This window comes from Pygocentrus nattereri, chromosome 6, assembly GCF_015220715.1.
Source record: "Pygocentrus nattereri isolate fPygNat1 chromosome 6, fPygNat1.pri, whole genome shotgun sequence".
In the NCBI taxonomy this organism is placed as follows: Eukaryota; Metazoa; Chordata; class Actinopteri; order Characiformes; family Serrasalmidae; genus Pygocentrus; species Pygocentrus nattereri.
Window position 1 is genome coordinate 12987740 of NC_051216.1, and position 14172 is coordinate 13001911.

The 14172-nt window shown below is 41.0% G+C and overlaps 1 protein-coding gene across 1 annotated transcript in view; it reads right to left on the reverse strand.

Moving 5' to 3' along the window:
- Positions 1-13738, reverse strand: part of fstl1b (follistatin-like 1b) — an 86767-nt gene extending 73029 nt beyond the window's left edge. Inside the window, exons 1-2 of the mRNA XM_037539502.1 lie at positions 13639-13738; positions 13468-13524 (exon numbers count right to left, since the gene is read on the reverse strand). Of these exons, the coding sequence (XP_037395399.1) occupies positions 13468-13524; positions 13639-13641 (60 nt within the window). The 5' untranslated portion in view covers positions 13642-13738. The remainder of the gene's footprint in view (positions 1-13467; positions 13525-13638) is intronic.
- Between the last annotated feature and the right edge of the window lie 434 nt (positions 13739-14172).

The following is a 14172-nucleotide window of genomic DNA, read 5'->3' on the forward strand; positions in this document are numbered from 1 at the left end:
TTATACTCACCCTGCATGAAAACGCTCCATCCATGAACAATCTCACATAAAGCTGTTTCATTCAAAATAACGCACTGCGCACTGAGATACTAAGCAGCGCTGCTAACCCTGAGCACTGAAAACAAACCAGGTGGTGATGGACAAGGTAAGACAACACTGTCTCTTTACAGCCTCGCTATTATATTCAGTCAAACGGAATAAAGTCAGCATAGACAGGCTTTGGCAGGACTTTTTGTTGACTTTTTAGTGTCGTTTTTTTTAGCATTTGTGTCTCCACCCTTATTGGGGAAGTGGTTATGATTGTGTGTTTAAATTGGGGAAAAATCAAAGTTGATCTGGTGGGAATATACTAAAGCAGAATGTATAAAATGACCAGTAACTTTGTGTTTGACCACCACAGAGTCAGTTACACTCCTCTGTGTGAGCAGAGCCTCCTTCACTGCCAGCTTAAGTTGTTGCTTCATTGGCACCGTGGCTGCACTTGGCTTATGTTACACAGAGTCAGCTAGTATCAAAATGTTGGTATGGGTGAATTTTTATGAGTTTGAGTAAATGAGCACAGTATTGGCCTGATACCTAATACCAGTATCGGAACTGATGCATGCATAACTTTAGCCAAATTAACTGTCTCATGTTTGCGTCCAATTCACTTTAACCTCCGACTGCCGGACAAAAAATATTGCAGTCTTTCACGCTATCAATGCCAGGTGGTCTATGACTTGTTGTGTGGACAAGGTTGGGAGACCGTAATGCTGCCTGATGCAGCTGACTGATGCAAAAGATCTAGAGTCCTCAACCAAACCTCATTGGTCTGGTGTCCAGAATAACAACACTAGTCTGGCACGAATTGAAATGTCTTGCATTTCGCTTACATCAGGTCTTACTTTTGTATTTGGTATCTTTCTTTAATTAATTAATTAAGAGACACCCTTATTAGTCCCACAATGGGGAAATTTCACCTCTGCATTTAACCCATCCATGAAGTGAAACACCACATACACACTAGTGAGCACACAAACACTAGGTGGCAGTGAGCACACTTGCCCGGAGCGGTGGGCAGCCCAATCTGCAGTGCCCGGGGAGCAGTTGGGGGTTAGGTGTCTTGCTCTAGGACACCTCGGTCATGTGCTGTCGGCTCTGGGGATCTAACCGGCGACCTTCCGGTCACAAGGCTAGTTCCCTAACCTCCAGCCCATGACCGCCCCTTTGTAGGTACCAGCACTGACTCTCCAAAACACTGGCTCAAGGGTAGTCTGAGTGAACAACAAAGCACTTTTGTACATCACTCTGGATAAGAGCTTCTGCTAAATGCCGTAAATGTAAACGAATCCATGCTAAAGATAAAGATAATTCCGAAAGACTAGCAATTCCTTGTCCGATTACTCTGAAGTGGTGTACTGCAAACTACTAAGAGTTAATATAAAGAAAATGATCACTCTTGTTCTTTTCATATGCTTTTTCCTGGTATTGCTTTGCCTTTATTTAACTATTCCCTTTGTACATTTTTTCTCATGTACAGTGAGATCAAAAAATTTTATACAACAGGAAAGAGTAAACTTAATTATAGGCTACACAAACAGAACATCACCAAATAATTAACTAAATATATACATAAATGCCTCTTGGAAATGTGTAAGACAGATTTTAAGTCTGACCATGGAAATGAAACAAAAGTCCAGCACATGAGATTTACTCTTCGGTAGAGAGTGAACTGGACATTCTTGTCCAGAATGGTGCCGGTTTGGTGATTTTGCCAGTCTGCTGATTTAACAGGCCCTGCTATTCGCTATGGACTACACTCAGTTTAACATACTGATCTGGATGAAGTGTCCTGAGATGTGCTTGCAAACTGGTAGTATTCCCACTATTGCTAGTAATCTATTGTCAGCACAGACTTCATGTAACCAAAATATTGACAAACCGATGTGTTACAAATGACTAAGTAATGCTGAGAATTAGCCAAGATTGTAAATGTATGGCAGTTACATTACCATCAGGGGAACTAAAAGGCTCTGTAATGCTCAGTGTTTTCATAGGGCATCCTTTATACATGTATACTGCTTGCCTACAAGGACAAGAGTAATGCACTTACAAAGAAAAGATTCCTGCTTAAATCTCAAATAATCTGTGGTAATAATGTGGTTTCTGATACTGTATGACAGACTGTTATCTATAAAAAGTTGACAAATTATGTAGCTAAAAACAGCAGCAGCCATATTAAACCCTGGATTTTATCCATATGGCACATCTAGGCTAAACTACATTCGCACTAAGAAGAAAACTGTCTACATTTGTTTTTTCGACATGCTATTTCTTTAACACCATCTCTCTCTGTTTCGCCTCTCTCCAAGCTCTGTTCCAGGCCTGGTGGTGCAGGGGCGTCTACACAGTCCTGCTAAGAGCTCCCCCAGACAGCAGTCCTCCTGGTGGGGGTGGTGGACGGGGAATGACTCGCTAATGGCTGACATGTGTTTGCAGAAGGAAGTGCGCTCATTTCCAGACACATGTTCTCCACAATGGCCTTCTTCTTTATACTGGCCACCAGAACGAAGTCAAACACCACTCGGTTAGAAGGCCACTGCTGCCTTCTAAAAGAGAGAATGTCCCGAGCTGCACTTTATTCCCTTAGCAACCATCCACACCTCTTTAGCTGCACATTATGATAATGAAATTAATGAGTCATGGAGCTGTGAGACGCCTGTATTACTGACAACTTCTAAACAAACCGAAATTTGAATAATGGCTCTGAACTCCTCCGAGTTTTTCCACATCGTCTGAAGTCATTTCTCTCTTCAGGTCCCTATCCTCAATGTGGATAAAAGAAGCAGAAATGAGAAACAAATGATAATGTGCCACAGTTAAGCAGCTTCACACTCCTACACCAAAGCAACAGCCATGAAAAGGAAGCAGTGCTGCTGACAAGTGTGTGAGGAGAGGTGGAAGAAGGCAAACCAGAAGGCAAATAGGAGAAAACAGTGCTGGGAAGCACTGATAAAACTCAATATTACAATATTTTACAAAAATATCAATGTATCATGGCATCAAATTCAAAACAGTGTGTTAAAATTCACAACTATATTGCCAGTGCGCCCTCAAGGTTCTTGAGCATCTCTCATTTATCATCTTCCTTGGAAACCACTGTCAGTTGGTAGTGGGCGGTAACGGTAAAAATTGCTTTAGTAAACCTATTTTGGTGGTTAACAGCGGCATGTTATTCTGGGTTGTCCCTTCACTTTTTTTTATAAGCAACCTTCTTAACAACCAAAGTCAACAAAAATATTTTCACTGTGGAAACAATAACTATAGATATACACGTCAATATTGCTTTCTACCTAGTCCAGCAGGCCCGGGCAGAATGGTGCTAAACATTCTCTTACATCTGAATTTCCAGTAGGCTGATGCTGGCTTCTTATAGAGCAGCTTTAAGTTTGAATTTTCTACTCCACCTTAAATGGAGCAGCACTTACAATGCAGCACCTCTAAGATGCCAGCTTCAGCTTCGCCAAATTTCATGTCATTTGTCTCATATGTGTGTTTCATATACACATCCACATTCATCAAGCACTGCTGGAACGTGGAAAGTACTGCAGCCATTCAGGCTACAAGTATCAGTGGGTCTATTACAGGGATGTCAAACTGGGGACTTTCCGGGTCAAAGTTCTGTGGATATCAGTGTTTACCCTCTATCTAATTAGTGTTTACCATCTAATGCTCTGAATTCAGTTCATGAAGACCTTGCTAATCAACTGATTAGCTGGTCTATGGTTTATTGGCAATCTCTCAGGTATCCATCTTAAGCTAAAGCTAACCACAAACAACATTTGTGATTCCTTTGTGCCTGCCATCTTGAAAACAAAGAGGACTGTTTCCAACGCAACAAACTAGACAGCCAGAGGTGATCAAGTGTCCGCTGTGTTTCCATTTTCACTTGAAAAGTGACTGAAATGAGACCTTCACTCACCTTTGGCTGTTGAGGTTGTTGCATCTGAACTAATCCACTTCATTTTCAAGGCAGTGGACATAAAGGAATGGCTAATTAATGGCCAGCTAAATGGTATAACATCAGTGTGGTTGTGAAAAACCCCCTGAGAAAAAACTCATACCTAAGGCCCACCACTCACACTCATACTACTCTACGGACAGTGATCAATAATCAGGCATCTAGATACACCCTACAAGTTTAAAGTGGGCTGGGAGAGGGCATGTGTGGTATACACATACTCATGCTTGAGTGTCTAGACTTTTTTCTAAAGTTGCTTATGCATTCGAGAGGTTGGTATTCTTGGGCTTTCTTTTGTTATCAAATATTGAATTGAACCTGAAACCATGTGTTATTGCACCCCTAATTTACATACACTGCTTTCAACCGCCAGGTTAGGATACCACGTGCACAAAATAATAAAAAAAAAAACAGGAAAAAAAAAGCAACTTAATAACATCAAGGTCACTGCTATTTTATACTATGCAACACTATTTTGGACTTAATGTTATAACTAAAAATCACGGATAAACGACTCATGTATCACCCAGTACCAGCAGTACAGCATGGATAAACTAAACAAACTAAAAACCCACAGTACATTTAGGATGAGAACTTGCAGACAATCACACAGTACAGCTCTCTTTTCCATCCTCCTTACATCTCTCCATCCTCCCTCGCCACTATCAGGAGCAACAAACTGAGCAGAAGTGCCAGCCTCTCTTTTTGCTGGTGTAATTTTCCTCCGTCTGCTCATCCCTCGCTGTTTTCTATCCCTCCCCTCTCATTATGATGCTCTTTCAAGCCAAGCCAGCAGGGATGGCCACACAAAACTAAGGCTGTAAAACAGCAGCACAAAGCCCATGATAGGACAAGTGCACTTTCACACAGAGAAAGAAAAAGAGAGAGAGAGTAATGAAAAAGAGAAAGACGAGAGAAAAAGAGAGAGAGAGAGAGAGAGAGAGAGAGAGAGAGAGAGAGAGAAGGGGAACAGGTGGTAAATGAGCAATGTTAAAAGAGCAGAGCCAAGATGATCCACAGAAACCTAGTGTACAAAGCACTGAGGGGACGAGAGAGGTATAAGCAAAGCCAAGAAGACAGTGTGAAAAAAGCTGCTGTATGAACCTTTGCATTCAATCAAATGATGCTGAATCAGCATATACGGGCATGCAGGGTATGAGTGCTCATAGGAGCGAAACTGATATTGCACTCACAACAAATATATTAATACTAATGCAATATTCAGAACGCAGGCAAACACGGGGCAAAGCCATGCTGATGCTTGGTAAAGAGGTTCTAAGACTTGTAACAAAAGCAACATCTAACCAAGCAAAGAAATAGTGATGCATGATATGAATTGGCAGATTTTTGCTCCAAACTGATAATATGTCAGTTTTTTATGATGTAAATAATGTGAGTCAGGTAAGTGCACTTCTGTAGCATGTGCTTGCTGCTCATACACCAAAATGTCATAGCATAATTATGCATAGAAGGGGTAAGCCTAGTTTGATTTATAGTATTGCATAATTCAGCATTCTGACCATATTTAATCAAAATCTGAGAGAAGAAAAATGATGATTAGAATCATGTTGTTGCACAGCTTACTAACGACACCAGAGCTAAGAGGAAAAGGCGCGCTGGGGTGAGTTGTGTTAGAGCGTAATTGGTGCAATCGTCTGTACATGTCCCAACATTGGAGCTGCATTTAATGTCATAAATGATCTTCCATTCTCCTCGATGCACAATGTCACTGCTCTGCATTATGTCTTGATATTATGATATATTGTTACATCCTTATTAAATAGCTTGTTACCTCTCACTTCAATGTAGCACTTTATTTTCTGTTTTTAAACAGGTAGCAAAAATTGAGCTTTGTCCAGTGAAGGCTGATGAAAATTGGCCAAAAAAGGCCATTAGACAATTTGACTGTAGAGACATCTGACAGGAATGGGCCACAAAAATTCCTGGTCACTGCACCCTTACAAAGATTTAGATACAGTGGTGTTGATGGGAACCAGGGGTTTAGACATTTTATTTTCTGTCCTCTGTCCTACAATGGACTGGCGACCTGTTCAGGGAGTTTCCTGCCTTCTGCCTGACAACTGTGATAGGCTCCAGCACCCCCAAGTGACCTCTGTTTCTACATGTTACATGTCACACTCATCCCACATTGTTTTCAAGTCGCATCCTTGAACACTCTCTTTCTACTGTGCTGTACATGTATGAAAACAACAATTTCAGCAGGAACGTTTAATTCAGACTTCAGCAGACTGCAGTATAGCACACTCTTCCAACTCGTCAAACAAAACACCTTAAACTAGCCTTGGGTTTTTATCATAGGCTGAAAGCAAAAAGCCCGACTCTGGCCATGAAATGAAGCCGCTACAATGCAAGCAGTGCACTGAAGTCTATTGACTGCTTAACTCCTTCAAACCCTTCAGCTCTCACTCAGGGGTGCTCATTCTCCCTATAGAAAGCTATTTGTATAACTAGGCCATGTGCTGCCACAGAGAGCAGGTCGTCATCGCCTGCAGCCAGAAAGTGAGCCCTGCCCAGCTGCTCAGAGCTCTGAGCGCAAATAGCCTGAGGGAACACATTCCTGTCCTCCCCATCAGCACTGGCTCAAGGAGAAAATAATTAGCAGCTAAACTACAGCCATTCTTTAGTGACGCATGATAAATACTGGACTTAATGTTTCTGAGGTAATAAAAATGGAGTCAGGTTGTCTCTGCTTTGACAGAAGTGAATATGTCCTTGAAGGTGACAGGTTTCTCTCAGTTCACTCTACATGTAATCCATCAGCAGAGATATACTCATATCCAAAGCTTCTGTTTGTAATTTTGCACTGAAGCTGCGAGACTAGCTAAAATGTGCAAGCTTAGCATCGCACAAACTGCATAATTAAGTCATTATACACTCATCTCAATCTGTGTGGAGTTGTTAAGTAATCCCAAGTAGACCTGTGAAGTGTATGACATACTGCTATCTATAAAAGAGACAGAAGACTTGAGAAAATTCAGTGTTCATAGTGGCTACTAACAGTAACTGCTAATACAAGTCATGTACTTTTCTCGATTTTCATACATGAGAGTATGACATATACTCTCAAAAAGCATATAAGCAAGTTTATTTGATTTTACTCTACAGCTTAACAGTTTCAGGCAACTGTGTAATGATATAAGCATGTATTTGGTACAGTAAGCTTTCACTGCTTGCCAGCTATTAGTCTAAAGACTCAGAGGTTGGCAACTCAAATCTTATAAAGAGCCATTTTGTCCTTTCAACCATAATCAAACCACCTTGAGTGCCACAACATTTTATTTTGATTCTACCACCTTGGCTGTAAGTACGTCTCAGTATGTGCTAATGTCCTAATATAGGCTAAAAATATAATACAAACAGAAACACAGATTTACTTTGCTCTGCTTTAAGCTTGAGCTCAACTACAGCCACATTTCTCACATCTTGAGCAGGATACCTTTGCATAAAAGTGGAATAGTTTCTTGTAAAACGTCTCAACATTTGATTTCTTATGAGGGTTAAATTATCTTTGCATTCACCAGCTTCTTGTTCTAATTTCCCTGTTCTACCTTAAATGGTGCCTGAGGCACCAGCCTTTCAGTTTCTGGTTGCAGATTAAAAATATCAGGAAACCAGCTGGAATGCTGATAAATGCAAATAAATCCATTTGTCTCCAAATTATCTGTTTGTCTTAAATCTCTCTCTTTGCCTTTTCATTAACTACTAGCTAGATGAGACAGTTGTCTGTGTTGCTATGGTGACAAGCAGTCTGTGCGTCAGTTTTCAAGGGTAAAGTCTGATTAGCAGTTATACATTAACTGCAGCGTTTAAGACCTTTTATTGTTAAGACCGTGTTAGAATGATGAATGATCAGCAGAGGAGGATCATTTTATTTTTACATAAAAATCTATTTCTTCTGTGCAACAGGGCAGTGAAAGAGCTGCATGTAGCCCAGGGAAAAATTAAAGAAGCAAACTTCCGACACTAAAAGTATCTTGGCTGACGACATTCTGAGTAAAGTTATGGAAATCTGACTTTTCATCAAGCTAAGCTTTAAACTCAGCGAGTTTTCTGTGCATTCAGCTCTGTTTAGGCCACTGTGAAGCTCTTGTATGCATGCAGATTAGGTCTAATTGCAGAAGAGAGCATTCTGGGAGCACATCACTCATCACTGTAGGACTAGCACTGATCTTCAGCTGTATCTGTGCTACACTTACATAGAATCACTGCTTTATCTCTTCCACAGCCTTTCTTTCTCTATCTGTCTCACCGCATGACTCTCACTCTCTCTGTATCTTGTACTCTCTCCCCCACATTTATCTCTATACCCCCCACCAAGCCTTTCACTCTCCCCCACCTCTATCTCCTCTCATCTCGCTTTTTTCTTCATATCTCTGCCTCTCCCGCTATCTGGGAAGGGCTCTTTTTTTGGTCAGAGCGTGAGCACCGCTAATAGGGCCCCCCCACCAACCTCTCACAGGCCTAATCCTCTATCAGTAAGGCACCATCAGGATCAGGTTTAGATAACTGTATTATCTTCCCTCAGTGTCATTCAGCCCTCTTTGAAAAAAGCCTAGAGGAGCTCAGATCTGTTCTCTGTTGCAGTGTGTGCATGTGCTCATGTTTCAGTATACGCTTCAGACATCCTTCATCTTCTGCTATCCGTGTGATGGGAGTGCAAAACATCCTATTCGTTTAAATTTGATATTTCTCTAAGTGGGTTAGAAAGAGCACTAGGCCGTTTCTGGATTCCTGGTCATTTCAGCTGTCAGCTTTTTTTTCTGCAAACAACAGTTTTTGCGCTCTGGGAGACCTACAGCAATCCTTTATTAACAGTTCTTGGACTGGTGTCCAATTTAATCACTGAAAAGGTGCAGGACCACAACCAGGATCACAATTTTGGTTTTGTTTTGCAGACATAACACTTAACAAACTGCAGAATATATGGACTAAAGGAACGGTCAAATCTGAACCTCCTTTACCTTTTTCGCCTCTATGGAGTTTGTATCCTAAAACAAATATCAAATTTTTTCTCTACCGATTTATCTAGCCCCATTACGAGTGGTCTATATAAAACAAATTATAGGGTTGGCATTTATAAACTCAAACACTCGCATTGTATCATATGTTCTTGCACAAACCCTCACATTCATTGCTATGATATATATTAACCTATAGAATGTGTGTTGCATTTCTGTACCAGGGATGCGCCGATACAGTAATTGCCAATGCCGATATCCAATCTGCCAATGCCAATACAGATATGTAAACGTTAAAAAAATAAATAAATTGGGACTAGCTGTGCCTGGGTTGGCATTACAGAGAAATGTAACATTTATTTTTATATGATATTAATTATTAGTTTATATTCCTGTGTATATTCTATATATGTGCAAATATTTAGAGTCTAATGTACTTATCGTTGGCCCTGAAAGTACTAAAAGGGGACTACGCACCTAAGAGTTTTACTCACTTGTGTAAATGTGAAGTACAGAAACCGTGATTTGATTGATTTGAATTAATAAAATGCAGTCATTTTAGCACAGCATCCCAGCCTCACCTAAACATCCTGTCCAGTAACGCTTCTTTTCACAGTCCCTTATGTTCTAGGTATCAACCAGGTAAGTGTGGGGTATGAGGTGCCTAATAAAGTACTAAGTAATTACTAGATCACTGTTTATACACAGTACTTTTGAGGTAGGAACTCAAAAGTGAGGTAGGAACTCAAAAGTTAACTTACCAAATTGACTCTTTTTGGAATTCCATTGTAATTTAGTAAATGTCTTAGTTGAAAATTTCCCTCATGTTAGCCAAAATAAGTCTCTATTAAATGCACCATCTAATATTGCTTCAAAATATCAGCCTATAAACTCTAAACATCTGCCCGATATTGATATTTGTTTATTAACCAGATACCTACTGAGACCAATATGACTCTCATGTCCCTGAATGTCATGTAAAGTCTAATGAAGAGCTAAAAACTGTGTGGAGTTTGTGGAAAACTATAGCTGTTCTGAAGTCAGCAGAAGAAATCATGTCACTGCTAACTGTGAGGTCTTGGGATGGAAGCTATTACATTATCAGGCTACCCACAAGGAACGTCATGATTGGAGATTCACCTTCTGAAACGACCAGAAGTCCAGAACTCTGTGTGCTCATAACTAGTTATGGCATAAGATGTGACAGTTATGAACATGTAAAATCAAGTAACACAAGTTTGCATTAACACCACATCAGACATTCACACATGAGTAATATATTTCAGATATCTTACAATATATGACACTCACTGTAATAGTAGATCACAGTGAGTGTCCTTTTCCCATTTTAAAAATGTTTACTACATTTAAAAAAGACCAGCTGCCCTTTATATTGTGTGTACATCTGTTGTTGAAACCAAAAGAAACAGCCCAAAATCACATGAATATCATTTTGTTTAAACATTTCTTGCTTCTCCTACAAAAATACAGTTTCTGAGGTAAGAAGATTTCTTACAACAGCGACAACAACCTTTTCATATGCAGACAATATTTAACAGTATGTTTCACTGTTGTCTAAAAAGCTCTCATGCATTTATGTGGATTAATTTACATATTTGTAAACACAAAAACAAACTGCATCACTGTCTTCCTCTCTCTTTATCCCAGGCCTGGCATTCCATCTGTCCTCCACACAGCTTCTCTCCAGCCTGGACTTGTGTGTGTGAAAAAGGTGGGGGGGCATTCAAGCTCACAGAGGGAAAGGTAGCAGGGTTTAATTTGAGCCGACACCCTTTAAGAGCATGTCTATGTAAGCGGCCCATCATACCCTGGGGGGACTAAACATCTGACAGGCTGCAAAGCTACCGCAGAGGCAGGAACAGTAAAGAGGATAAGCGAAGAAGTCTGAGAAGCCTGAAATGGGGCGGGCTGTGGTGTGGGTGTAGGGAGGGGAGGGGTGTAAGTGGTGAATTAACACCCATTAAGAGATGCTCATGTCTCAGTTTGAATGTTTTATCAGCTATGTTGTCAGTGTGAAAGTACTTCCTTCACATTTTCGTGCATAAAGCTTTTGAAAGAGCCTTGAGCTTTTAGAAATGCTCTTAACCAAACACACAATAAACTCCACTCAGACACTCACTCATCACTACAAACGCAAACATTTGTGAAATTAAAATGTTCTCACGGAGTCCGGTCCTCATTCTTATCCTCAGTAAAGGCTTCCAGCTTCCGGAAGTTATTCAGTAATAAAGGCCACTTCTGATGGCGTCAGTGCGGTCATAACCATGAAATTTGAGCTGATAATTAACTGTTCCATCCATCCATCCATCCATTTTCCAAGCCGCTTCTCTGTCAGGGTCGGGGGGGGATGCTGGAGCCTATCCCAGCAGTCTTCGGGCGGAAGGCAGGATACACCCTGGACAGGTCGCCAGTCCATAACTGTTCCATACAAGTCTTAATTTTCTGTCCTTGCTGCTTACAAGCAACTTCTAAAGTGGCCCAACAGGCTGATTAGCGTTTTTGCACCCTGTATGTTTACTTGGCTAACACTGGCTGTACTGTAGAAATGATACACTTCATTGTTAAATGTGGACACATGCTCACACAAATAGCACCCAAAGAAAACTGATGTTTTTCATATTTACTTCCATTTTACCACTATCAACATTATATACAATAACTCAGAAGAAAGTTATTACATAAAACAGCTATGAGAACGTTTTGGTCTAAATACATCTATTTTTTAGTCCATTTATGGATATATTTGCATATATTTTTTATCATTACGACCCCTGGTTCCCATCACTACCACTGTAAAGAAATCTGAGTCAGTAAGTTTCTCAGAAATTTTGAGGTTTAAGTAAACATCCTCTGCTGAAGTTCGCAGAGCTTCAGAACTTGGCACCACTGTATGTGACAACGTGCTGGAGCCAATGCTAACAAACACAGCATCCAAGTCCCATCTGAGGCTGCAGCACAGTGCACCAATTATCTCTCATCACAACAGATTCTCATCTGCATAGGTTTAACAGCTGTGTTTACTGTATACATCACAGCCTGCCTATCATCACCACCACCGTAGTATCAAGCACGTCTGCTAGTGTCCATGTTTGCATGTGCATGAGAACACTGCAGGTCCAGGGTCCCACATCGGCCCGCGTCTCATCTCATCACTGCAGTCATTGTTATCTTCACTATATCATCAAAGATATTTGCATTCGATTCAGATTCAGAGAAATACATTATCGAATATTGGTTTGAAATATTGGTGAAATGTAAAGGTACGTCCACTGGCAAAAAATGTCAACTCTGCCGATTCCAATATCTGTGGGCATCCTTAAATTTGAAACTTCACAACTAAAGATATGACTCGGACTCATATAAAGTGACTCAAGACTTGACTCAGGCTGGCACATCAAATACTTAAGACTCAACTTGGACTCACACCTCAGAGACTCGACTCAGACACACATCTCAGAGACTCCACTCAGACTTGCACCTCAAAGGCCTGAGACTCGACTTGGACTCACGCTTAAGAGACTCAACTTGGACTGGCACCTTACAGACTGCACTCGGACTCACACCTCAGAAACTCGACTTCGACTCACATCACGGAGACTCGAAACTCGAATCGGACTCACACACCAAAGACTATACGCTTGACTCAGACTTGCCCCTCAAAAACTTGAGACTCAACTCGAATCCACACCTTGGCGACTCAACTCACTTCAAAGATTTTAGACGGACTCAGGCTTGCACCTTAGAGACTGTAGACTGTAGAGACTCAGACCCACACCTCACAGACTTGACTTGAGACCGACTCGGGAACATCTCTGTAAAACATTTGCAACTGATATTTGAACTAACCAACATTTCAGTTGGTCACTGCAGTTTCCAATAACCACTAAAGATCTGAAGGTGTTCTACAGGAAATTAGTGCTTTCTAATGGAAACCATTAAGCCAATTGTCATTAGAAAACCATCATGTTTTAATTCCAGTGGTTCTAATAGTCTTTTCTCAGCAGGGAAAAGTGTTTGTGTCAGTCAGTATACCACAGCTCCTCTTTCCTTGGATGGTCCACGATTAAACTGTTGACTCCACTAACAATAACATGAATTTTCAGTCTTCAGAAGCTCAGACCTGAACCTTACTGCATCCAACTAACGATTAAAAGGAGATTAGAGCGCGCGCGCGGACACACACACACACACACACACACACACACACACACACACACACAACTCAGTAATTACTTAGCCAACAAAGGGTCAGTTTAATGACCTAAACGCAATTCAGCAGACTCAGTATTTGGGAGAAGTGGGCTTAACGTAAAGAATTCAGTTTACTCGAGGGGGCGACCACCAAGGAGAGACCGAGGACGACTGTCAAGTTTAAATAAAAGCTGTTTTGCAAGTTATTTTAGGATTTATTTGGAAATATTTTTCTTTATACTTCTAAAACAAACGAATGCTCTCCGAGTAACTTACCTCAGCATGACAGCAAACTATGGCCAGCAAGACGACCACGGGGATACTTCGGAACATCTGGAGATAAGTAGGAGAAAAAGAAACAGAAAATGAGCAAAGGATGAAGAGCAAACGGACGGAGAGAAGACAATAGGCATATCTGAGACGGAGTTCTCGGTTTAGCCTACTCACCATTTTCTCGAGCAGCTCGGGCTGGTTTGTGAGCGGAGAGCAGCGGTGATCCTCCTGCTGGCGGAGTTCAGGCAGGAAACTCGGCGCTCAGGAACCAGGGATCTGCGCTGGGTCTGGCCCCGCCTCCCGCCGCGACGTGGCCAATGAAATCGCTTCGAACCGAAGAAAGACACACACACACACACACACACACACACACACACACACACACACAAGACGTGTATTCCTCACTTTATGGTGTATTTCCATCGATATAGTAATGTATACAGGTAAATGATGCAATATATATATATATATATATATATATATATTTCTATATAAATCTAACATCAGCTCTTAGCGTCCCTTTTTAAAATTAAGGATGGCCAGATGTCCCCACAAAGTTAAAGATAAATTACACCCGTCGTTCCTAACTTCTACAGAATTCAGTGGCTGGTGATCACAATGGCTTGTTATGAAATGGTTAATTGTAAAGAAACCTGTGCTCCCTGATTTTACTTAAAGTGGGTGGAGACGGGTGTCAGGGCTGATGTG